Consider the following 27,414-nt stretch of genomic DNA (forward strand, 5'->3'; position numbering starts at 1 on the left):
GTGTCTGCAGAATATAAAGCTTTTGCTAACCCTTTTTCTTATGGGTCATCCGTAAAGCTTGATGACAATAATTATGAAAGGTGGTCAAGGACTTTTATGATGTGCGTGTCAGGACATCGTCGAAAACATATTTTGTTAGAAAAGGAACCAACAGAAAAAACTAGGAGATATGCCACATGGCAGGAAGATAACAACATTGTTATGTCATGGATTATGAACAGTATTCAGCCACATATTGCAGATGACTTAATCTACTATTCTACTGCAAAAGAGATATGGGATTCATTACGTGACACATTCTCAAGACAAAAATGTCAGTAGAATTTTGCAAGTTGAGCAGGAGATATTTCAGTTGCAGCAGGGCGATCAGAATCTTTCCCAATATTATGCATCAGTTAAATCAGCTTATGAAAGGCTCAACTCTATTCGTCCTCCTTGCTGCATGAATCATAAAACCCATCAGGAGCAGACTATGGTGGCTCGTTTTCTATGAGGGTTATCTTCTGATTACTCAGTAGCCAAGGTGCAAATGCTTACTGGCTCTAAGATACCCACACTAGCTGATGCCTACAACAGGTTAAGTCGTCTTGCTGTTACTCTTTCTCCGCCGCATGGGGATTCTCTGACTTCGGCTCTCATTGTCACTAGTGGACGTGGGCATAGTGTTAATCGTTCTTCCAGAGGTAGAGGTCGTGGGAGAGGCAGTGGAGGTCGTAGTAGACTTCATTGTACTTATTGTGGCAAGCAGGGACATCTTGAGGATCGTTGTTGGGATAAGAACCCTAAAAGTCGCCCTCAGAGTTTACCATTGTTCCCTAAAGCAACCACTCAGAGCGCTTCCTCCGTCACTGAACCTGTGCCTACCTCTTCAACCAATACGATCACCCTCAATCGTACAGAATATGATCAGCTTCTTTCACAGAGTTCTGCATCAATGTCTACCTCTACTATAGTGACTGATGGGGCATGCTCTGCGGGTACTCAGGTGGATGATGGGGGTAAGATGTGGATTATTGATTCTGGAGCATCTCGACACTTTTGTGGAGACTCACATAGTTTCTCTACACTTGTTTATCAATCGTCTCCTCGACATGTTAAATTGGCAGATGGTAGATTATCCCCAATGGTGGGGCAAGAAGATGTGCATCTTACCCCTACATTACAGATACAAAATGTTCTTCATGCTCCACAGTTTCCTAAGAATCTATTATCCGTAAGCCAGCTTTCAAAAGAGCTAAATTGTTGAGTTATATTTGACCCGGGTTCTTGTGTTTTTCAGGATTTGTTGTCTAGGAAGAAGATTGGTGGAGGCCATGAGGAAGGTGGTGTTTACTATCTTACGCAACCAGTTGGAGTAGCTACTTCATGTGAGGAATCGAGTTCTAATTCCTACCAATGGCATCTCAGATTGGGTCATCCTTCTCTTTCAAAGCTTCGAAGAGTTATTCCACAGGTCTCTCCTACAGCGTCATTTCAGTGTGAAGCGTGTCAGTTGGGCAAGCATCATCGTAGTTCCTTTTCTTTAAGTTAGAGTTGTTCTAGTCTCAATCCTTTTGATCTTATTCATGTTGATGTTTGGAGGCCTAGTCGGGTTCCTAATAGGTTTACATTGTCATTGTTGATGACTATTCTAGAGTGTCTTGGGTCTTTTTAATAAAGGAGAGATCTGAAGTCTTGTGTATTCTCCAATCTTTTATTCTTGAAATAAAGACTCAAGTTGGTTTCATTGTTAAAATTGTTCGCACTGACAATGCTCTTGAATTCAAATCCAGCAAACTACTACAATTTTATCATGATAATGGGATTTGCCCTCAGTTTTCATGTGCACATACGTCCCAACAAAATGGGGTAGCTGAAAGAAAACACTGACACCTTTTGGAAGTAACTCGAACTCTTATGATTCAAACAAACATGCCAACTTCTTTTTGGCGAGATGCCCTTCTTACTTCTTGTTACCTTATTAACAGGATGCCATCTTCTGCACTTAGTGATCAAATTTCTATCAGAAAACTTTATCCCGAGTGTTCCTTGTTCAAAGCTGCTCCTAAGGTATTTGGTTGTGTCTGTTTTGTGCAAAAGCTGGGACCTACCAAGGACAAACTAGCTGCTCAAGCAACAAAGTGTGTCTTTCTTGGGTATCCTTGCTACGAGAGTGAAGGTTTCCTTATAATCTATTTCATATTCTTGACTTAACCCCTTAGCTACTAGCCTAACTTTGTATCTTTCTAGAGTTTCGTCACTCTTAGTTTTTATTTTATAAACCCATCTACATCCTATGGTTTGATTTCCTATAGATAAGGGTTGAATCTCCCGTATTTTTTGTCTTTTCTAAAGCTTCAAGTTCACTATTCATAGCTTGAATCCATTCTTGATTATTTTTAGTTTCATTATAGGAAGATGGTTCTACATAGGAATGAATGGTCATAAGACAAGCACTATAGTTGGGTTCAAAAGATTCATAGGAGACCAACCTACTAGGTGATTTAGATATCCTCGTAAATCTTCTCATACTAGATTGATCCATGTCTTGACTTTGGGAGTACCTTTCTAATGCACATAGAGGATTGTCCTCAATACGACAAGTATAGACTTGTATTTCATTGTGAGGTTCAACTATATTAATGAAAATATCATTCTCATGTGCATCATGAGTGTCATCATTGTCACTCTCATGCACATTTTGAATATCATTGTTGTCATTATCATCAACAATATCAATATCAATATCATGCTCAACATTATTATCATCATGCTTTTTAACTAAATCAAATAAGAAAGGGTACTCACACAATTTCTTAGACTCGATTTCATTAAATCCATTTTCCTTTTCAAGAAAAGTTATATTTCTTGAAAATTTGTCCTTTTCTACATTATAACACCTATATTTTTTTTGGTTTTCGGCATAACCTAAAAAAACACAAGGAATGGCTTTGGCGGAAAGTTTATCAATTTTGTTAGTAAGGACAAAATATTTACAACCAAAAAAATTCAACCTCTTATAATTAGGAGGAATTTAAAATAAATTTTCAATAGGAGAGACATTTTCAAGGATAGTTAAAGGCATCCTATTGATAAGGTACATCGCTGTAAGGGCGGCTTCAGCCTAAAAAAAAATTGGAACATTTTAGGAAATGTTGTTTTAATAATGTGCCAATGTTTTCTTTCGACCAAACCATTTTGTTATGGGGCATATGGACAAGATTTTTGATGAAAAATCTCATTTTGATCAAAGTAATTTTTTAAATCATTTGATAAGAATTCTCCTCTGAAATCAAATCTAAAAATTTAAATGGTTAGTTTGATATTCGAATATAACAGACTCATTAAGAGCCATATGGAAATAAGTGTTGGAATCAAGAATCCAAGAAGTTTTATCAGGGTCCACGCATATACAAACAACCGCACCGGAAAGAGAAGATGCTTGATTCTTGAGTAGTGGTCCTACAGCCTCCACAAGTTGAGCAAGAGACATATTTCCAATACTTTTGGAACCTCCATCTACACCATTTTTCTTGAATGATGGCCCCATGGAAGCCACTATCTTTTCTTCTTTGCAATCTTCTCTTTTCCTCTTAGGACAACAAGGCTTGATGTGGCCCAGTTTGTTACAAAAGTGACATGATTTTCTTTTTGGAATCATAGTCACTTGTATTTCTTTCAAAATGAGGAAGCTTGTAGACTCTTGTGTGATTTCCAGCCATGACATTGCAAGCACCACTTCTTCATCTTTGTTGGAGGAGGATTTCTTCAATATATTCTCTTCTATAGTCAATTCTTCTAATTCTTCAACTATGGAAGGAACATATCCTCTATGAAGGAGGCCGACTTGGTCCCCTTAAATTCTAGTCTAAGCCCATTTACGAATTGGTAAAAATGCTCCGTTTTAACTTGTTTTTCAGAGGGTTCTACGTCTAAGGGACAATGCAACTTGGACTCTAAAAGGTGTAATTCATCCCAAAGTAGTGAAAGAGCAATATAATATTTTCTTATGCTCATGTCACCTTGGGTCATGGTCCTCACTTTATTTTGAAGGATACATGGGCTATGTTTTTTAAAGAGTACATATCTTGGAGATATTTTCAGGCATCACTAGCAAAATCAAATTTTGCCAAACTAGAACACTTTTTTATATCAACCCTATTGATGAGTCATCCTATGATTTTGGAATGACCCATTCTCCACTCTTTTCATCTTCTTTCGTAATCGGCAACTGCTTTAGTCATGTCATTTCCTTGAAGCGCTATTTCCTTGTCATTTTCGTTTTTGGTGAGCACAAGCTTTGGTTCTTTATCGATGCCATCAACCAAACCCCATAGACCCTTTTGTTTTACTATGGATGCCCACATCACATAGTATCATTGAGTCTCACGGGAATGCTAACAATGACTTTTCGTTCATCCTCTATGGATACAATAGAAAAAGAGAGAGAGAGAAAGAGAGAAATAGAGAGGGAAAAAAAATGGAAGTTGGATTCTTTTGGACACCACGAACCCATGATCATACGATCTCACATCCACACGAACGAGCATACCATATAATGAACTCAAGGAGTCTCCACACACCTCAAACAAGAGGCAAATATGAACCCACAAGAGATGAAAACACAATAGTCACTCAAGGGCTTAGAAGCGCACTCAACACAAAAATATATGTTTTATTGATAAACACATGCACAAAATGCAGAGATACAAGGGAAAAGAGGTCCCATTTATAGAGTTAACATGAGAGAGAGGACAACAAATAGCTGTTGGAGAGCTCCCAACGGCTAGAAATCTAGTATTTTATGGCTTAGGAATATACTCTGATGTTCATAGAGTTTAAAGTTTGTGTCAGAATTTATACAAAAGATGCATGAACCCCATAAATATAACAAACAACCTACTTGACCTTGGGAACTTTCAATGTTTTAAACATTCATATAACGTACTCAGCCATTTAACATGCAAAAACCTGGAAAAGAGATGTATGCAAAAAAGAAAATTAAATATTTAAAGAAAGGTAAGATATAAAAGACAGGACTACAATTTTTCAGAGACTTGTCTAACCAAATCTTTGAGAAAAAGAAATAGCTGGTCAACAAACTACCTGAGAATGCTCCCATCGAAGATCAAAATTTCAGAACGACCACGTTGTCGATTCAAGAGTTTGAGCCTCTGATGTTCAGGTGTTGTTTCTATTATTGGAACTGACGACTCCAATAGTGGGTTCCACCTTCCACTTGCATAATTTAATAGTTGGCGAGAGGAACTTCTTCCTGCTGAGTTTAATAGTTGGCGAGAGGAACTTCTTCCAGAAGAGTTTAACAGTTGGTGAGAGGAACTTCTTCCTGCATAGTTTAATAGTTGGCGAGAGGAATCTCTTTCTTGTTCTCTTTGGTACAGTAGCTTTGCAACAGAACCAGTTGAATGATACTCGGAGCAAGTATCATGTAACCTTTTTCTCAGAACATGCATTGCTTCATGATGTTCTGAAAGAGATTCCGACTGAAGTAAGTCTGAGGAAGCAATCCTTTGACAAATAGAGATACATAATTTGGGGTTGAAAAGTGGAACCCCAAATTCAATGCTCAAAGGAACCCATTCATATTCTTCATTATCTGGTTGCTGATGCTGAACTTCTTTCACTTTGCAAAGCTTAATCAAGCGAATGTAACCAATTGTACATAATTTAATCTTGTGTGATAGATCATTCAGTAGCTGCTCCAACTTTGCACTTTCTTCAATATCTAGCCCTGTTTCCTTACCAATATAAGAAATTGAACCATTCTTCAAAGGCAAAGCAATATCTTTTGTAATGGGTTTTTCAGACTCGTCAAGATCATACTTATTCAGAGGTTGTACAAGTACAGATGAGTATTTCATGAGTGCGTTTAAGCAATGCAGTAGTATTTTTCCATTGACCAAGTTACCCTCAAACTTGCCTCCTAAACCTCCAGTTGTAGATCCATCCCAACTCCATATTAATGCTTTTGCACATCCTGCTAAGGGCGCAGGAAGCAGTCTCAGACGTTGTCCTTTCATTAACACAACTGATAAAGGTCCATTACCGGCCGAAGAGTACAGAACTAGTTTCATCCATGGAGTCATAGAAGAGTAAGAGGGTGGACCAAAGTGGACAGGACCTGCAGAACCAGGCAAAACTGATGAATAAGGGAGAGGAACCATTGATACAATGATACCGTAGTCACGGTTAAACAGTCGGTCTAGTGTTGCAGATGGCAGGCCCGCCAAACTTTCACAGCGAAGAACATCAACACGATTTCTATGCTTCTTTTTGGCTACGTTATTTCCAAAATTGGAAATGTCAGCAGGCATTTTTTCCTCGTCATTCACAAGCTTATCTTCACTTTTCTCATCATTCACAGGATTATCTTCATTTTTCTCATCATCCACAAGCTTGTCTTCACTTTCGTCAATGTTATTTGTGGTAATATATTCTGAACCCAATCTCTCAATGTTGTTTCCACTGCCAATAGATTCAGCATATTCAGTTCCATCCCTGAGACTTTCATATTTAGCTACATCCAAAACATTATCACCAGGAGCTGTCTGAGCTTCCGTTGAATTATATATTGCATCTTCAGGAGAAGAGAGATTGTTATCACAGGCTGAAGAAATTTCCCCTCTGTCATCTGCATCATCCACTGTGGCATCCATAGCTACTCCAGATTTAAGGCACTGCAGTATATATCGAAGACTTAATGCATGATTGGCAAATTCCTGTAGTTCGCCCTCAAATTTAGCTCCTTCTAATGTTGTAAGGTCTTTACAAAGATCTGCAATGCTAGCATCACCAAGTTTTCCAGCTTCATAGAGTGTTACAGCATGAGATTTCAAGCCTGCATGGCAATATTTTTACTAAGCCACTGATGTTTTATATCTTTACCAAGTCAATGACCTAAAAACATTGACGAACTTTATCATTAAAAAGAAATAAGGGGTGAGAAGTTGTGAGGATGGGATTTGTGAGATAGATACAGTATTACCAAAATGAAAATCATAGAGGAGAATAACTAGTGTAATTGCACAACTAAAAATAAAATCACAGGATAAGCATACTAAGTAAGCTAATCATATCAAGTAACACACTTTTTGATGCTTACGGATCCCCACCTTGAAACTGTATAAACAATGCAAAAGCATGCTCATATAATTTCTTTTTCTTTTATTGGTTGAACCTGACAAGAATGTGGTACCATATGATGACCTAGTACACTAGGGTAGGATCTTTTGAAGAAAACACCACTATACACTAGGGGTATTTTCTATTGCATGCTCTGCAGGTTACATTCCAAAATATGGAGAACCCACTAATCTTGAGAATCAATGACATGCCTCAAGCAAAAACCTATGCTTTTGGAAGTCAAGATGCAGTGCCATGCAATTATGAACAAAAAAGGAAAAAAGAGAAAGAAAGCTTAGAGTAGCTATTGTCTTTGTTGAGAATAGGTGGTTTTTTAGGTTAAGTTGTTCCTTATTAGAGGTTTTCTGAAATACTTTTTTCATAAGGTCTTAGTTGTAATTTCTTTGTTTTGCCTCTCTCTATTTAATATAGAGAGAAGCCCTAATGAGGATTAAGTTTTCTGTTTTCTTTGCACAGCCGTCTCTCTCTCTCTCTCTCTCTCTCTCTCTCTCTCTCTCTCTCTCTCTCTCTCTCTCTCAGGTTCGGTTCATCTTCTACATGGTATCAAAGCCACAGCCGATCGTGGGAACGTGATCGACTGTGAAGTGGGAGTGTGATCGAGATATCGACTGTGACGTGGGTGTGATCGTGCTCTACCAAATCTCAGTCGATTCATGGAGGCTTTCATGATCATGATCAAACTTCGATCACGCTGAGTAATGATCTAATCAGGTCAGCACTTTAAATATTTTTTTTTTGGCATTCTGCTGGTCGTGGATGCCTGCTGTGGGTGTCGTATCATCTGCTGTGGGTGTCGTATCATCTGTTGGGTGTGGATGCCTGCTGTGGGGGTCGTATCTCCTCGTGCTCGTCGTGGATGCCTGCTGTGGGTGTCGTATCTCCTTGTTTTCTTTTGTTTTCTCTCCTCGTGAATACCTACGCTGTTGGGAGTTTGCTGCGACCTGGTGGTGCCGAGTCTTCCTGCTGCTATGACGAGTTGTGTGTTGGTTCATAAGGTGTCGAAGGATATTCCTGATGGGTGGAAATAACAGAATTTTTTTTTTTTGTTGTCGTGAGTGCTGAATTCTCGTCGAGGTGTGTTCCTGCTGTTTGGGAGCAACAGAATTTAATTTTTTTGTGGCCGTAAGTGTTGAGTTCTTGCAGAAGCTGATTTTGTGTGATATTTACTGGATGTCATGTCGTATATGTTGGAGAACAGCAAGTTTTGGTTAACAGTGTGTCTTGCGACTGCATTTTATCATGTGTAGTGATGTGTTTGGGTGCAGCAAGGATCGGAATTTCTGTGGTAACTACAGCAACTGAATTTTTTTTTAACTCCCTGTTGTGTCGAGTGTTGAAGTTACTCTTCTGTCATGGAAAATAGCAAATGTGATTTCATGCTGGATTGATCTTTATGTTGTGGAACAGCAGGAGTGGTTTCCTGCTGAGTTGAAGAAATTTTTTTTGAACACTTGTTGTTCAAGTGAGTTTTTTTTTGGTATGGCTGAAACGTCGAAAGGTGATTCCAAAATGGAACATATTGGGGAGTATAAGGCGTTTGCCAACCCCTTCTCGTATAGCTCTTCTGTTAGGTTGAATGAAACCAACTATGCCAGGTGGTCCAGAACTTTTATGATGTCGGTATCTGGACATCGTCGAAAACATATTTTGTTGGAAGGCGAACCCATTGAGAAATTGGAAAAATATGTTACTTGGGATGAAGATAATGACATAGTTATGTCATGGATCATGAACAGTGTCGAACCCCATATTGCAGATGGATTGATCTACTATAATACAGCCAAACTAATGTGGGACAATCTTCGTGATACATACTCACAAGAAACGAATGTGAGTCGTGTCCTACAAGTCGAACAGGAAATATATAACTTGCAACAGGGAGATCAGACCTTGGCCCAGTACTATGCCTCTGTCAAAGCTGCGTTTGAAAGACTTAATGCTCATCGGCCTTTGTGTTGCTCGAAGCAAAAGGATCATCAAGAACAAACCATGGTTGCTCGTTTTCTTACAGGTCTCTCTTCAGATTTTTCGGTTGCAAAAGTTCAAATGTTGACTGGTTCAGATGTTCCCACTCTTGCTGACGCTTACAATCGTCTGAGTAGACTTGCGATATCTCTGCCACAATCTCAGCCTGTGACTCAGACATCTGCTCTTGTTGCCCCATCTAGTTATGGCCGTGGAAATATTCAGAATATCAGAGGACGAGGACGTGGACGTGGTATGGGAGGCAGAGGAAAGCTTCAATGTACATTCTGTGGAAAATCTAGTCATTTAGAAGATCGTTGTTGGGATAAGCATGGTCGGACACTCTCTTCTGCATCAAAGTCATATAATCCTAAAGCTCATGTTACTACTATTGAGGCAACTAATGCACAAGATAATATCACTGCAAATGAAAATAATATCACTCTTAGTCGTGCGGAATATGCTGAGTTGATTGCTCTCCGACCTTTGAGTTCCAGTTCTCCTGTAGCTGGTATTGCCTATTCAACCGGGAATCATCTCCATCCGAATGATAGTAAGTGGGTTATTGACTCTGGTACATCCAGACATTTGTGTGGAAATTCTCGTGTTTTTTCAGATCTAAAGGTCATTAAGGCTCAACTTGGAGTCTCATTAGCCGATGGGAGCTCCTCCCCGGTTGTTGGTCAGGGAAATATTTCTATATCCTCCTCATTACAGTTGAAAAATGCACTTCATGCTCCAAACTTTCCTCAAAGTTTACTTTCTGTTAGTTGCCATATAAAAAAACAAAATTGTAAAGTAATATTTGATCCAATGGGTTGTCATTTTCAGGATTTGCTGACGGGGAAGAAGATTGGTGGAGGCTATGAAGAAAATGGAATTTACTACCTACATCATCCAATGAGTTCTGTTCATGCTGCATTGGACCATTCATTCAGCCCTGTTCAGTGGCATCGTCGTCTTGGTCATCCTTCATTGTCAAAGCTTTGGTCGGTCTTTCCTCAGATTCCTTCCACCACATCATTTCAGTGTGAAGCATGTCAGTTGGGCAAGCATCATCGAAGCTCGTTCCCTTTGAGTCAGAGTCAGTCGAGTAATAAAGTTTTTGAACTTCTTCATGCAGATGTATGGGGTCCTAGTAAGATTCCTACTATGACTCAGTGTCGGTATTATCTTGTTATTGTTGATGATTTCTCTAAGTTATCATGGGTATTTTTAATAAAAGAACGATCTGATGTTCCAAGTCTTATCAAATCCCTAATTCTTGAAATAAAAACTCAGTTTGAATCTAGTGTCAAGATTGTTCGCACTGATAATGCTCTTGAGTTTAAATCAAAAGATCTGTTACAATTTTACCAAGATCATGGCATCCAACCCCAAACTTCCTGTGCCTATACATCTCAACAAAATGGGGTGGCTGAGCGAAAACATCGGCACCTCCTTGATGTTGCAAGGACCATTATGATTCAATCCAATGTTCCTGCGTCATACTGGGGTGATGCGATTACCACTGCTTGCTATCTGATCAACCGCATGCCTTCGTCTTCTGTGGGTGATCAAATTCCATTACATATCCTAAAACCTAATGCCCCACTTTTTCCTTTCTCACCAAAAATATTTGGATGTGTCTGTTTTGTTCATAAACTTGGCCCTGACCGTGATAAATTAGCAGCTCAAGCTACAAAATGAATATTTATTGGTTATCCAAAAAATCAGAAGGGCTATCGATGTTATGATCCTATTTCTCGCCGAGAGTATGTCAGTGCAGACGTATATTTCCTGGAATCCTCTCCATATTACTCTAGTTCCGGTTCTCCGCTGCAGGTTGATCCAGCTGAGTCTTTTCCATTACCTATACCTCCTTTTCCTTTGGAATTTGTGCCCTCCTTACCGAACCAAACTTCATCCTCTTCCAGATTTAATAATCCTCCATTGGTATATGTGCGTAGAGCTCCACTTCCGCAAGAGCCTTCATCTTCTTCTTCTCCTGAGGTAAGTTCTACTGACAATAGTGTTCTTCAGGATGATGATAACAGGCCTATTGCTCTACGAAAAGGGACAAGACAATGCACCTTATATCCCATAGCTCATTTTGTCTCCCATGCCAGAATTGGACATAAGATGAAGTCTTTTATTTCAGCCTTGTCTGCTGAAACCATTCCTCTGAACTATCAGCAGGCAGCACTTGATAATCGCTGGAAGATGGCTATGCAAGAAGAAATGAAGGCTTTGGTATCTCAGCATACCTGGGATCTAGTTGATTCCCCAGCAGATGCTGACATTGTTGGTTGTAAATGGGTATATACAATAAAGTACAAATCTGATGGTTCTATTGAAAGGTACAAGGCCAGATTAATCGCGAAAGGATATACCCAGACATATGGAATTGACTTCTTTGAAACGTTTTCTCCTGTTGCACGGATGGGTACCATCCGTCTTGTTCTCTCAGTAGTTGTTCAGCATGGCTGGAACTTGTGTCAATTAGATGTGAAAAATGCATTTCTTTATGGGGATCTCTCCGAGACCGTTTACATGCAACAACCTCCAGGTTTTGAGGTTGAGGGGGAGTGTCATAAGGTGTGCAAATTGAGAAAGGCGATTTATGGCTTGAAACAAAGTCCTCGTGCATGGTTTCAAAAGTTGTTTGAAGTGATGTCAAGCTTTGGTTTTAACAGATCAGCAGCAGATCATACTCTTTTTATAAAGAAAACTAGCTCTAGCATCGTTGTTATGGTAGTATATGTGGATGACATCATTCTTACAGGAGATGATGTGAAAGCTATTGAAGCCACAAAAGCTTATCTTCACAAACACTTTGTTACAAAAGACCTTGGTTCACTCAGGTATTTTCTGGGCATAGAAGTTGCTAGAAGCCGTGAAGGGATGGTTCTGTCTCAACAGAAGTATGTTCTTGACTTATTAAAGGAAACAGGCATGTTGGAAGCTAAACCAGCAAATATTCCCATGGACCATAAAGTTCAGTTGGTTGAAGAAGGGTCAAAACCTGTTGATAGCAAACGCTATCGCTCCCTAGTAGGGAAGTTACTATATGTAACTGTGACCAGACCAGATATTGCTTTAGCAGTAAGCAAAGTTAGCCAGTTCATGGACAAACCAACTGAGGTACACTGGAATGCAGCCATAATGATTCTCAGATATCTAAAATCCTCTCCTGGAAAGAGGTTATTGTTCAAGAAAGGTGGAACTCTGGATATAGTAGCTTATTCTGATGCTGACTATGCTGGATCTGTAGTAAATAGAAAGTCTACCACAGGATTCTGTGTGTTTCTGGGAGACAACTTGATTTCATGGAGAAGTAAGAAACAAAATGTGGTTTCCAGGTCGAGTGCAGAATCAGAATATCGGGCTATGGCCCAAACAACTGCTGAATTGATATGGGTTCGCACTGTTCTTAATGATCTCCAGGTGAAGGTTTCCTCTCCAATGACCATGATGTGTGATAACAAAGCGGCAACATATATAGCAAACAATCCTGTCTTTCATGAGAGAACAAAGCACATTGAGGTTGATTGTCACTATGTAAGAGATATGATTCAAGCTGGTCATATCACTACAAAATACCTAAAGTCTGAAGACCAAGTTGCAGATATGTTTACAAAGCCTCTTGCTAGGCCTACTTTTTCCAGATGCTGTGACAAGCTGAGCATGATAGATATCTATGCTCCAGCTTGAGGGGGAGTGTTGAGAATAGGTGGTTTTTTAGGTTAAGTTGTTCCTTATTAGAGGTTTTCTGAAATACTTTTTTCATAAGGTCTTAGTTGTAATTTCTTTGTTTTGCCTCTCTCTATTTAATATAGAGAGAAGCCCTAATGAGGATTAAGTTTTCTGTTTTCTTTGCACAGCCGTCTCTCTCTCTCTCTCTCTCTCTCTCTCTCTCTCTCTCTCTCTCTCTCTCTCTCTCTCTTTCTCTCTCTCTCTCTCTCTCCCTCTCTCTCTCTCTCTCTCAGGTTCGGTTCATCTTCTACAGTCTTCAACCAAGAATAATCAAGGAAAGCAACAAAACTAGGAAATGCCGATCTTTGATTCATCTATCAATCACACAGCCGACTTTCGATGATGAACAATATAGCATAGAAAATAATAGAGGCAAAAAACAGGGCAAGGGAAACTCATGGAACATCTGACATTGCCAAACCTATGCTGGTACTGAAAATATAGTAACTAGTATTATGACTAATAAAGCTGAAAAATTCAAATCTTGGCAACCAATAACATGATTTGCAGCAGTTCTCTGACTGTAATGAACTAAAATACAGTACTGCAGCTAGACAATTTGACAGCAAGTCCATTGCACATATCAATCTTCAACAGCATATACACAGATTAACATATCGCACCCTTTCCACGCCTGGGGCAATTGTAATAAAGGCTACTGATTTGGATGTTTGACTGAAAATGTGAGAGGAAGAAAAAGGAACAGAAAGATTATTTTGAACAGAAGCTTGAGGAACCACACCTGGGGAGACTGAACCCATCATCAAATAAGATGTTATGTTAGCATCAACAACAAAAGCAACACGTGCAGGCCCAGAAATTGCCTTTTTATTTTCCACCCCTCCGTCATTTCCTTGAGGTACACTATTTCCATTAGCAGACAGGTTCACAGAACTGACACTGGCATGAGAACCATCATCTTCATCACTTTCAATAGAGACAGGTAAACTTGACTCTTGAAGAACAGAAGCTGGGTCAATTACTTTTACAGCCCAGCCAAGTCGACAAGCAAAAGATGCAGCAGCTTGCAGCTGAGAAAGATCAGTTTGTAACGTTGTAGCCAATTCAGCAACAGTTGCATTTTCATTTGCAACAACGAAAACAGCATAAAGTAACCTGGAAAGTAGGTTTGGACAGGAGAATTCAATTTTAACAGGAGATAAGATATCTGTTTACAAAGTCCATGAATCCTGTGCTTGTAAAGTATTTAACAGAAAATCATGACTTACTCTTCAATTGGGTCTTCATATGACTGCTCCCGATTAGAGACAAAACCTTCCAGCCTGCAAACTGTTGGAAATACACGATTAATAATTCCATGTTACCAGCATAACTAAGCAAGAATAAAACTATGCCACCACTCAATTAACTTCTACATGTTCAGAAAGCTAGGTTATCAAATAGTCCCACAGCCACCCCACCTTTGTCACATAAGTGCGGGTGCGGGTGAAACACGGCAGTTTCAAAAAACTTGATATATATATATATATATATTTGATGCTATTGAAGGTACCAAATTATATGGAACTATTGAGCTGGAAATCATAGTTTCAAGCTTTATCAACTCAATCTGACCCAGAGTTACCGAAAGCGCCTGGGCGCATGGGGAAGTGTGCTTCCCCGAAGCGTGTTTCGGAAGCGCAAAACGTCGCGCTTCCGAAACGTGTAGGGAAGCGTGCTCCCCCCCCCCCCCTCGCTTCCGGTTCGCTTCCTAGGTCGCTTCCGAGACAGTTCGTAATTTTTTTCTAAGTCATCCCACACTTCCCGCTTCCTAAATTTTTGAAAGTGCCTCGCTTCCCGCTTCCCGCTCCCGCTTCCCTGACTGGTAACTCTTATTTGACCACATAGATGTATTCAAGAAGGTTTTTTTGGTAAAGATCAAACCTTGAATTGTGTTATTTCGATCCAAAAATATGATTTCTTGAGTCATGAAATTTTAGTGAATTGTGGAGTGTTAATTTTTAAAGCCCTTAAAAAACCTACTTATGTGTTACAATCATATGATTCAAAACACATTTCCCACTAAACAAACATTGTAGATCACATCCATAAGATTTAATTTTAAAAAAATCTAAAACCTATGATTTTCAGCTCAATAGTTCCATATAATTTGGTGTCTTCAATAGCACCAAATATTAACCCTATATATGTGTGTGTGTGTGCAAATATGTATTTAAGTATATATGTATATATATATAGAGAGAGAGAGAGATAAAATTGGAGTCGGTTAGGGTTAACTGAGTCTAGTTTTAGACAGAAATGGACCCCGGAGCGGTTGACCGCACCTGACACTCTGGAACCCGTGTCCAAGTGTCACACCCACACGGATGCGAGAGTGACATGGGTGTGTTGACCATTTAGAAAAGTGCGTGTTACATAGCCACACACACACGCCACCTATTTTGCAGTGGTAGATTCACATTCACTAAGAAGTCTGATGTGTTGATTGTATCTCCACTCGAACATTAAACATTGACAACCATGAGAAATTACCATAAGAGATTCATTAAATGGAACAATCAATTAAGGTGTGAAACAAAATAAAAAGCATCTTAGCATGGATTTTCAATAGAGAAAGTTGGAAATGTCCAGAAAAACGCTGATGAATCATTTGACAATATATAGCAGAATGGATCTTTTCATCTAGATGAAGAAAGCAAAGGTTTCTACTTCTGACAGCAGTGGAGGTAGCTTAAAGGCTAAAGAACACTAATGAGTTAGTCCAAAGGATAACAGGAAATTGCACCAAGATTGCTTGCAATTTAGGATGAATAAATAGTTATTCCTTCAATAGAAAATTCATCCAGCTTATTGTCGCTACAATGTTCCACCTATGTCACATGGGTGCGGGTGCGGGTGCGGGCGCCGGTGCGGGTGCGGGGATTCGGCACTTCCAAAAAACCCAGGTGCGGGGGTGCGGCAGGGGCAAAAATGTAAATATATATAAGGGGGTCCGGGGGTTCCCCCGACGCGGGTTTTTTCAAATTTCATTTTATATACAGTTGCACGATAGCGCACCCATCTCGTCAGGAGAACAGTGAATACTAATAGCCAGCAAAGCTGCCACCGTCATTATCATTTATTATGGAGAGAGAAAATCCTTTACGAAAAAAAAGGATCAGCAAGGCTACCACCATCATTATCATTTATTATGGAGAGAGAAAATCTTTTACAAAAAAAAGGATCAGGATTCAAAAGGCAGGAGCAGCAGCAGCTGTCAGCAGAATTTTTTTTAAAAAAAAATTCACAGCCCATTTCATAAGGCAATTTTTTTTTTTTAAAAATAAAATCCAAAAAAAAAATGGACCTAAATGATCCTGGGTGCGGTCAACGCACCCAGGATCGGGTTGACCGCACCCGGTGTCGCACTCGCACCCGCGTCGAGTCGCGTCAACGCGGGTGCGGCACCCTGCTAGCCGAATCCCTGTGACATAGTGTTCCACTCTTTGCAATGATATCTCAACAAAGTAACCGGGTTTTCATCAGTTATTTTCACTCACGTCAAAGGCTGGTTACTCCAAACTTGTTATCATTAAGATCTAGAAACGTGTTTGAGCAAATCTAATTCATTGAAGAAATACTTTGTTGCTACTGCTGGAACTCACCAAGTTTGGAGAGCTTCTGTAACAACCTAGCTGATTGAAACTATAACATCTCAAGACAGAAGTGAAGGGAATTTAAGTGGAAATTAGAATACTTGGTCACCACTTAACATGAAAACAAGAAAACCTTGAGTAGTTTTCGTGAACTTATTTTTCTCCTTCCAAAGAGAAGATGAAGTTGATTTCAAGGAATCAATATGCGAATGAGATTACCCTGAGACATGTTTCCATATTCCACAAACTTCAGGGCACCAGGATAATGAAGGATGAGTTGTAATGGATGGCATATCTACTGGAAACTGTTGTACTCTCCAGATTTGTCGAGTTGGAACTGGAGTTGGGCCCGATTGGGAGATTCAGATTCGCAACAGACGGGTACGTCAATTGGAGTCATACGGAATCAAGCGGATTGAACATGCTGGTCTTAGGCTTATGGATGTGGGTTACGTGTCTTAGGGTCAGCACCCCTGTTGACACGGTGGGGAAGAGGTCAGAGGTTCCTCGTTGTTGCGAACGAAGAGGAACCTAGGACTAGGTCAATCGGCTAGCCAGGTAGGTACAGTTTGGGCTCGATGAGTGGTTCAGGTTGGAGTCTAGGTCCAGAACTTGTCAGACCTGGTCTAGAGGGACAAGGACTATCTTGGAATGTGTGCAAAGGTCTGGGATAGCAGGTAGGGCTTTGGAGAGGGCTGGTGAGGTCAGATGGTCAAAACCGCACTTAATTTCCTAATCGGTAAAATTGTTTTAGGTTGGTTTAGGGAGTTTAGGTCAAGGGGCTGTCACTGAGGTTTAGGGAAGTTTCTCGAGGTTGGTGATAGTGGTTTAGGATGTGGTTTAGGCTCTAGACAAGGGTTGATATGCTAAAGAGGCCGTAGACAGTCCAGAGATGTCGGATCTGTCCAACGGATAGGTCGATCTAACGGTGGGATGCAGTTTTGGGTTTTCAGTCCCAAAAAAAAGGTAAGAGCTAGGTTAAGGTTGGGATCGGGGGTTAGGGAGCACTTACAAGTCTGTAGCAGGATGGGAAGGTGTCTCAAACGTTCTAGAGAGTTAACGCACAATTCACAGTAAGGGAACATCGATCAGTTCTCCGAAAATTTGGACACGGTGATCGATCAACCTCTGGGCCCTGGTCCTCACGTGGATCGGTTGGCGAAGAGGAGAGAGAGAGACGTCCTAGACGTCTGGAAGAAGAGAGTGATAGAGAGAGGTTCAACTAGAGAGAGAAGAAATTTTGAATTCCAAATTGCATAAAATCATAAGATCCTAGTGAAAAAGTGTGTTCAGGGTCTGGATATTATACCAGACCCGAGTCCATTTATGTATAGCTTTGTATAGTTTTATTTCATTCCGGGTCTGGATATTATACCAGACCCGGACCCATACTGTACACTCAAACATATTAATACATCTTTTAGGTCACGATTTCAGGGATTGAAATCGTGGCAGTCGCAGCCCCTTCTTCTTCTATTCCCTTTCTCTTTTCTCAACACAGATTCCAGAGAAGATTCTAACATGGTATCATAGCAGAGATCCATCTAAGGGTTGAAGAGGATTACGAAAGGTGCAACCGACCGACCAGAGGTTTGAGGACTCCTTCGTCTCTTGTCTTCTACTCTTCTTCAGTTTTTTTTTACTTCTTTCTATCTCTCGTTTCTTCATCTCTTTTCTAACATCTTTCTGGTGAATTCACGTCTCACGTGAGTCTGATATTCACATGAATCCTTGTTCACGTAAACCTTGTGTGTCAAAAAAGGGGGAAATTATGTTTCACGTGAATCGTTGAAGTTGACTCCCTCGTTCACGAGAAACGACCCACGATTCATCTTTCCCTTTCGCCTGGTATTTCCAAATCTGGTGCACCAGATCTGTTTTCTTTTTGCACATTCCCCTCTACGCATCTACTCTGCGTATCCAGATATGACGATGAAGTTGCGTCAGATCTGAGATATTAAGCCCTCTTTGTTGTTCGTATTTGCTGTGTGACAACAATTTTTTTATTTTAATCTGATTCTCATTTTTTTTCAAGTGTCTCCTCTTGCAGTCCTCTCGCTGTCACAGCTGGTATCCACATTGCTTTTGTCTGAAAATACATTTAGATTAATATTTTGTTCAACGTGTGAAAAAATTTCATTATGTTAATCTCAAATCTTATAAAATTGTAAGGGAAAACTTAGGTCTGATTCCTTTTTAAATCTGACAGCCAAAAAAAAAAGGGCGATCAGCAAACTTCCCTGGCAGAAGACTGAGCACTTTGTGAACACTCTTGTTAAATTTTCTTTCTCCATGAAGTCTCTCTTCAAGCTTTCTTAATAAACTCGTTTCCGAAAAGTTAAACACCTCAAACTTCTTGATTTGGAAGAGACAAATCATACATTTTATAAGGAGCCAAAGTCTCTTAGGTCACCTGGATGGAACCATTCCAGTCCCACTAGAATTGTCACAAGAGAAAGATAATAAAGGGGCGAGTTCAATTTTGTACGTCAAAAATGCAGAATATCTCAACTGGAAAAGGAAAGATCAATCAGTAGTTGCATACATCACTTCTACTTTGTCTCAAGAGGTTCTTTTTGCAATCCCCAACAATTGTACAACCCTACAACTTTGGGAGAGATTGGTTTAGACGTATTCACAAGTTTCACAGGAGAGGATGGTTTTTCTCAAGAAGGAATTTCAGCTACCGAGAAAAGATTTTATGACCATCATGGAATATCTCAACAAGATGAAGACTATCATATACCAACTTGCAGTTATAGGATGTGCCATGAGTGTCAGTGATATGGTGCAACAAACTCTGAGTGGATTAGGACCCGACTATAATATGATTGTCACTTCACTATTGTGTTTGTCTGCCCTTCCTACTTTTGATGAGTTGCGAGCTAAATTGATTCAGTATGAAATGACTCTGAAGGGATTTTCTGAAGAAACACATGCTCCTACAAATTCCCAAGTTTTTGCCACAGGAGTGACTTATGGTCGAGGACGAGGGCGAGGGGGACAAGGGCGAAATGGACACGGAGGACTTGGATTACTTCCCACTCCAAATATCTTGACTCACACTCAGGGACAAAGGTCAATCCCCACTTGCTTCCTTTGCAACAAAAGGGGGCATATCAAGGCGAATTGTTGGCACAACCCTGAAAATAAAGGAAAGACTCCACAGATAGAACCAAAAAGAAAGCCCACTAATATCAGAGACAATGGAGAGATTAGAGATTTGTTAATATCTGCCCTATCAGAATTGAAATTAAAGCAAAATGATCAAGGCACATGGTTTGTTGACTCAGGGGCAGCAACTCACGTGACTGGTGATGCAGGTAAACTTTCTAAACCTATCCCTTATTTTGGCAAAAGTAAAATTGTCACTAGAGATGGATCCTACCATCCCGTTTCCCATGTTGGAAAATTTGTCATTCCCATGTCACATTCTACTCTTGAATTTACTAATGTACTTCATGCTTCAAATATCAAGAAAAATATTGTCTTTGTTTCTAAGCTTGTTGATGATAATCATGCTTCAATCGAATTCACTCCCTTCTTTGTGCAGGTCAAAGACCTTCGCACGAAGGAAACATTCGCAGAAAGAAAAAGACGAGGCAATATGTATGTCTTTGAAGAAACTCCATGTCATCCCGCCCGCCCTATTCATCTGGATTCAAAGCCTTCATTAGAGTCGTGTTCCTTCTATTCAGCAAATGTTTTTAGTATTTCTGAATGTAATAAGTCTTCCTTATGGCATAGTCGATTAGGACATTGTGGGAGTCATTTTATTCAGAAACTTGTTTCTAATAATCTCATTCCAAAAGAAAGTCTCAATGTGGATGAGAAAAGCCAGAAGTTTTCCAGTTGTTTTTTATGCAAAATTCATGTATTGCCTTTCCATTCTATTAATAATAGAGCTTCAAAGCCTTTTGAGGTAATATGTTCTGATGTATGGGGACCTGCCCTAGTTGTCTCTGGATCTAGGAGCAGATACTACCTAATCTTTGTCGATAGCTACTCTCTATACACCTGGATATATTTAATAAAAAATAAGTCAGAAGTTTCCCTTTTGTTTCAAAATTTTCTTTCCTTAGTAAAAAATCAATTCTCTGAGTCTATCCAATTATTCCAATGTGATGGAGGTGGGGAGTTCTCATGTAGTGACTTTATTTCTTTTCTTCAAAATAATGGGATAGGAAGAAGGATGTCCTGCCCACACACCCCTCAACAAAATGAAATTGCAGAGCGAAAACGTAAGCATATCATTGAAAGTGCCATGAGTATGCTCCATGATAGCAATCTTCCCATTAATCTGTGGACAAAAGCTTTTCATTCTGTTGTACATGTGATAAATAGATTGCCTTTGGTTGTTCTAAAAAATAAGTCTCATTATTACTGTCTTTTTGGAACTCATCCTAGTTATCATGATTTGCGTGCTTTCGAATGTCTTTGTTATGTGCATATTGATCGGTCCCTAAGAAACAAGTTTCAGGATAAGGCTCAGAAGTGTAAATTTGTGGGATATGCCGACGACTACAAAGGATATAGGTGTTATGATCCCGTCAACAGACATATCAGAATCTCAAGAAATGTCATCTTTGATGAACACAATTTTGATCACAAAGCTGGCACAACGGATATGTCCTCTACCATCACCGAAGTTTATTATCCTTGGCTGAATTTAGAACTTTTTGCTAGTTCCAATGAAGTTTGCTCTCCAGATTGTTGGCAACAAGAAGAAATGTTTGAGACTATTGGCACATCGGGATCACAGAATGGGGAAGAAATATCATCTGTATCGGGCAGATACAAGGGCATTTGCTATACTAGACAGAGAACGATAGCGCCAGATCTTTCAAATCACACATCAGTAGCTGCACCTACTTCCTCTCATACTCTTGAGGTCAGAAGATCCAATCGCATGCGACACCCTATTGATAGGTGGGTCAGCTATAACAATTTCTCCTTGGACTTTCAACTCTTCTTAACTGCTCTGAATAAGGAAGATGAACCTATCATGTACTATCAAGCAGCTACTTCTACTAAATGGGTAGAAACCATGAATGATGAAATGCAAGTCTTACATGAATGTGGAACCTGAGAAATCATTCTCAGACCACCTGACAAAAATGTTGTTGGATGTAAATGAGTCTACAAAATAAAATATAAACCAGATGGAACCATTGAACGATACAAGGCGAGACTGGTTGCAAAATGATTCACTCAAGAAGCGGGACAAGACTATGATGAGACATTCAGTCCAGTGGTGAGAATGGGAATGATTCGAATTATTCTTTCCTTGGCCGTTGAGCATGGATGGAAGCTGAGTCAGCTTGATGTAAAGAATGTAATGAGATATGCGGAAAAACAAAGAGTGTGATAAGCACTTACAACATCCACCAATGGACAAACAAAAGGGATAACACCCAAATCCACAAAGAGACAACACAACATAAAAATATAAATATCTCTTATTGAAAAGAGAGAGAGCTCTCAAGAGTGAAGAATACAAGGGGGGCACCCCTATATATACAAAAAAAAAGGGAGTGAGGGGTGGCCTTATGGTCTAAAAAGAAGTGCCACAAAGGGGGCTCCCCATGGAGTCGTTGGGGGCCCCATCGACTCAATGGTGGGGCCCCTTATGTGGGTAAAAAACTAAAATAAAAAAGAAAAAAAGAAAGTGCAAAATAAATACAAAAAAAGGGGAAAATAACAAGTACCCCTATCGGGTACTTGTGAAATAACTAAAATACCCCTATTGGGTATATTAGACAATATATATATATATAAACATATATATATATATATAGATTACATGTATTTTAACACCCTCCCTCAAGCTTTACGGAAATATAACCGAAAGCTTGTTAAGGAGAAACAAAAAACGAGCAGCAGCAAGGGCTTTAGTGAAGAAGTCCGCCAACTGGTACTCGGATGTGACGTAAGGTAGTGCTATGGTTCCTCTTAGGTATTCATCACGTACGTAATGGCAGTCCAGCTCGATGTGCTTAGTACACTCATGGAAGGTGTGATTGCTTGCAATATAAATTGCGCTTTTGTTGTCACAACACATCTTTGAAGAAGTAGAGATGACAATGCCCATATCACTGAGGAGACTTCTTAGCCATACAAGTTCCATGGTTGTAGTGGCCATAGCACGATATTCTGCTTCCGTTGAGGACAAGGATACTTTGTGTTGCTTCTTGCATCTCCAAGAAATCATAGTCACCTAAGAAAACACAAAAACCCGTAGTTGAGACTCTGTCATTGGGATTTCCTCCCCAATCAGCATCAGTATAAGCAATTAAATCAAGTGATAAAGAGGAGGAAAGAAAACTCCCTTAGTTATGGTGTTTTTGATGTATCTGACAATCCTTAAGACTGCACTCATATGAACGGTTGTAGGTGCATGTTGAAACTGACTGACAGAGTGGACGGCATGAGCTATGTCTGGCTGAGTGATGGATAAGTAGGTTAGAGACCCAACAAGTTGACGGTAGGGAGTAGGATCCTCGAGAGGTGTTCCATCTTCCAATCTTAACTTTGCAATGATGACTTCAGTGGGTTCTGTCTTCTTATCATCGGAGATACCAGACTTGGAACAAATGTAAGCAGCAAGTTTCATCTTAGAGAGAATGTACCCTCGAGGAGAGTACGTCACTTCAATTCCTAAAAAATATCTTAATAAACCAAGGTCAGACATGTCAAAATTTTCTTTTAAAACTTTCTTAATATCATTAATTCCTTGGAAGTGATGATCATATCATCAACATAAAGTAGTAGAATAACTACTGAAGACCCTGCACTTTTCACAAATAAAGAATTGTCAGGATAACATGAACGAAAATTCAAACTTGTCATTACATTACTAAATCTATCATGCCAAGCCTTTGGGGCTTGTTTTAAACCATATAATGCCTTTTTAAGTTTAAGAATTTGATTTTTACCGATACATACTCCTGGTGGAGGATCCATGTAAACCTTTTCATTTAATTCACCATTTAGGAATGCATTATTAACATCTAGTTGATAGATAGGCCATTTTTTAACTGACGCAACGGCGATAAGAGTCCTAACACTAGTCATCCTAGCTACGGGTGCGAAAATTTCTTCATAGTCTATATCGTATTCTTGAGCGTATCCTTTTGCTACTAATCGGGCTTTATAGCGTTCTAATGAACCATCACTTTTAGTTTTAATTTTGAAGACCCATCTACATCCAATCAATCTCTTTCCAGTGGGTAATGAAGTTATTTCCCAAGTTTTTGCCTTCTCAAGGGCACTAAGCTCTAAGTTCATGGCTTCAACCCATTGGGGAATGTTTTTGGCTTCATTATAATGTGAAGGTTCATGAAATGAGTGTAACGCAATTAGACACTCTTTATACCTTGGAGTTAGAGACTCATAGGAAACAAACCTATTAGGAGGATTGGAGATTCGGTTGGATCTCCTTAAAGAGGTTTCTACTATGTTGGACCCTTGAGAGTATTTTTCTAAGGCGCTCATTTGAGCTTGTTGACCACGCCTAACATAGGTTTGGATTGGACTATCACTTTCATTTTCAACATTGTTAAGTGAAATATCTTCTAGGTCATTTAACGACTCATTAGAGATTTCCTCTTCTCGAGGAGTCTCATCTTCTTGGGAGAGAAGATCAAATAAGAAAGCATATTCACTTTCGTCAATATCTTTAGTTTTCATAAAACCATTTTCATTTTCCAAAAAAGTTACATCTTTGGATACATAGAGTGTGTTATTTTTCAAGTCAAAACATCTAAAACCCTTTGATTTTCTCCATATCCTAAGAAAACGCATTCAATAGCTTTAGGAGATAATTTGTCTCTTTTATGTGTAAGGACAAAACATTTACACCCAAAAATTCTTAATCTATTGAAATCGGGTGTTCTTTCAAATAGTTTTTCATATGGAAATGTATTTTGTAAGGACAAAGATATCATTCTATTTATCAAGTAAGTTGAGGTTAAGGCGGCTTCGGCCCAAAAACTCTTTGGAATTTCCTTGAAAATAAGGAGTGTCCTAGTGGTTTCCATGATGTGTCTATGCTTTCTTTCGACTAAACCATTTTGTTGAGGAGTCCTAGGACACGATCTTTGATGACAAATTTCATTTATTTCTAAATAATTTTAAAATTCATTTGATAGATATTCTCCACCCGAATCTGATCTAAGAGTAGAGATATTACTTGAAAATTGATTTTTGACTATCATGTGAAATTTCTTGAAGAAGTCAAAGACTTCGGATTTTAAATTGAGAAAGTAGATCCACACATACCTAGTGTAGTCATCAATGAAAGTAACGTAATAGGAGTATCCTCCTTTAGACATGACCAGAGAAGGACCCCAAACGTCCGAATGGACTAACTCAAATGGTCTTTTGGACACAAAAGTTCAATTAGGAAAAAGAGTGGATTTCATTTTGCAAAAAATATAATTCTTGCAAACAAAATGTTTCTCATTACAAAATTTCTTTCCAAATGGAAAGGAGTACATTTTTTAGAAACTTGGATGTCCAAGTCTTTGATGCCAAATTTCAATATTTTTATCTTGGACATGGTTACAAAAAAGAGTTAGTGGAAAGTTTCAAGTTGCTCATATAATAGAGATCATTCCTCCTATGGCCTTGCCCAATCTACTTCCCAGACCGGAGATCCTGTATAGAGCAATCCTTAGTTGAGAAGGAGATTTCACATCCATGATCACATATTTGAGCAACAGCAACAGAGAGGAGATTTAAATTAAGTTAAGGTACCATTCTTACGTTTGGCACAAAGAAATCTTTGGAAAAATTTAAAGTTCCAAAACTTTTTACTTGTAAAGATGTACCATCGACAGTTGAAGCATAGGAGTTTTTAGAGTTATTACACAAATCGGAAAGCTCATTTTCAAGAGGGGTCAAATGAAAGGAAGCTCCAGAATCAAGGATCCAAGAAGACATACCTAGAGGAGAGGAAGAAGCTATGGCGGCACCCGAGGTTGATGGTATCTTGAGTAGAGTTTGTAGTGCTTCCGATAGTTGAGCAAGAGAAAAAAACTCCTTCCCTTTGATAGTTTCCTCCTTTTGAGTAGCTTCTTCAATGGAGGCAACCTTATTTTTAGGTGCTTAATTCAACTTAAGGCAATTGGGTCTTATATGACCCGGTTCTTGGCAATGATGGCAAATGGCTTTTCTATAGTTGCCATTATAATTATTTTGCCTTCCTAAGTGTGGAGGCTTATAGGCTTTCACATGGTTGCCGAGTTTAGATACGGCCAAAACGTCATCTCCTCCTTTAAACATGCCAAGACGAGTTTCTTTTTGGCATATTTCGGCTATGGCATCTTCCAAGGGAAGAGGCTTAGATCTATGAAGAAGGAAAGATCTAACTTGTTCATACTCGGGCCTAAGCCCATGTAGAAATTGAAAAAAGTGTTCTTTTTCCATTTGTTCTCTTCTTAGTTCCACATCCACACTAGAAACTCACTTTGGTTTTAGTAAAGATAGCTCATCCCATAAGGGTCCAAGAGTGCTAAAGTAATCCCTTCCACTCATTTTTCCTTGCTTGATAGTCCGGATTTTTTTTTTAGAGAAAGAATTGACGAGCAAGGTCTTTTTGAGTAAACATACCTTTTATAAAGAACGATGCTTCATTAGCCATCCGAAATTTAGCAATGTTGGCACAAATTTTGAGCTCCACATTGTTCATGAACCAAACAAGAATCTTCGCATGCTTACTTTCCCAATCTTCCACTTTAGATTGGTGATCTTCAATGGCCTTCATGTGGGCATTTCCTTCAAGGGCTTTTTCTTGATCACCATTCATCTTGGTGAGTTGGACTTGTGATTCCGGAATGGTGCCCATAACGTATCCCCAAAGTTTTTTACCTTTGAGGTTGTTCACCATGGCGGCGGCCCACATCATGTAGTTGGAGCCATTAAGCTTGAAGGAGAGATCAATCTTTTGTTCCCCTTCCATTTAATCTCTCACAAGAATAACACCCAAATCCACAAAGAGACAACACAACATAAAAATATAAATGTCTCTTATTGAAAAGAGAGAGAGCTCTCAAGAGTGAAGAATACAAGAGGGGGGCACCCCTATATATACAAAAAGAAAGGGAGTGAGGGGTGGCCTTATGGCCTAAAAAGAAGTGCCACAAAGGGGGCTCCCCATGGAGTCGTTGGGAGCCCCCAACGGTCACAAATGTGACCGTTGGGGGCCCCATCGACTCAATGGTGGGGCCCCTTATGTGGGTAAAAAACTAAAATAAAAAAGAAAAAAAGAAAGTGCAAAATAAATACAAAAAAAGGGAAAAATAACAAGTACCTCTATCGGGTACTTGTGAAATGACTAAAATACCCCTATTGGGTATATTAGACAATATATATATAAACATATATATATATAGATGACATGTATTTTAACAAAGAATGCATTTTTGCATGGGGATTTGAAGGAGGAAGTCTACGTGGAACAACTCCCTGGATATCAAGAGCGAAACTGTAAAACACGTGTGCAGGTTAAAAAGAGCTATCTATGGCCTAAAACAAGCATCTCGCTCTTGGTTTGACAGCTTTTCCCTTGAGATTCAGAAGCATGGATTCTCACGCTCCCTACTGGATCACTCATTATTTATTTTTAGAAGTTAGAATGTGATCGCTCTATTGTTAATTTATGTTGATGATATAGTTATCACAGGAAACTCTAAAGATCACATCAAAGAAGTAAAAAACCTATTAGGTCAGAGGTTCAAAATGAAAGATCTTGGAGCCTTGCGCTATTTTCTTGGCGTAGAAGTCGATAGCCAGGCTCATGGCTTGACTCTCACTCAGCACAAGTATACGATAGATATTCTCAGCAAGGCAGGTATGAAAGACTGCAAACCTTTAGCAACTCCAGGTGTGCTCTACCAAAAATTAAGTACTCATGATGGAGACCTGTATGAGGACCCCATCAGGTACCGCAGTCTAATAGGAATATTGCAGTATC

At 39.4% G+C, this 27,414-nt stretch overlaps 1 protein-coding gene across 1 annotated transcript in view; it reads right to left on the reverse strand.

The window, feature by feature from the left end:
- LOC149812243 (uncharacterized) overlaps positions 1–27,414 on the reverse strand; it is a 63,214-nt gene that overhangs the window by 6,020 nt on the left and 29,780 nt on the right. Inside the window, exons 10-12 of the mRNA XM_089992543.1 lie at positions 14,073–14,133; positions 13,586–13,959; positions 5,086–6,838 (exon numbers count right to left, since the gene is read on the reverse strand). Coding sequence (XP_089848669.1) covers positions 5,086–6,838; positions 13,586–13,959; positions 14,073–14,133 — 2,188 coding nt within the window. The remainder of the gene's footprint in view (positions 1–5,085; positions 6,839–13,585; positions 13,960–14,072; positions 14,134–27,414) is intronic.

The sequence above is a fragment of the Nuphar pumila genome, chromosome 17 (assembly GCF_984573655.1).
Source record: "Nuphar pumila chromosome 17, dmNupPumi1.hap1.1, whole genome shotgun sequence".
Lineage (NCBI taxonomy): Eukaryota > Viridiplantae > Streptophyta > Magnoliopsida > Nymphaeales > Nymphaeaceae > Nuphar > Nuphar pumila.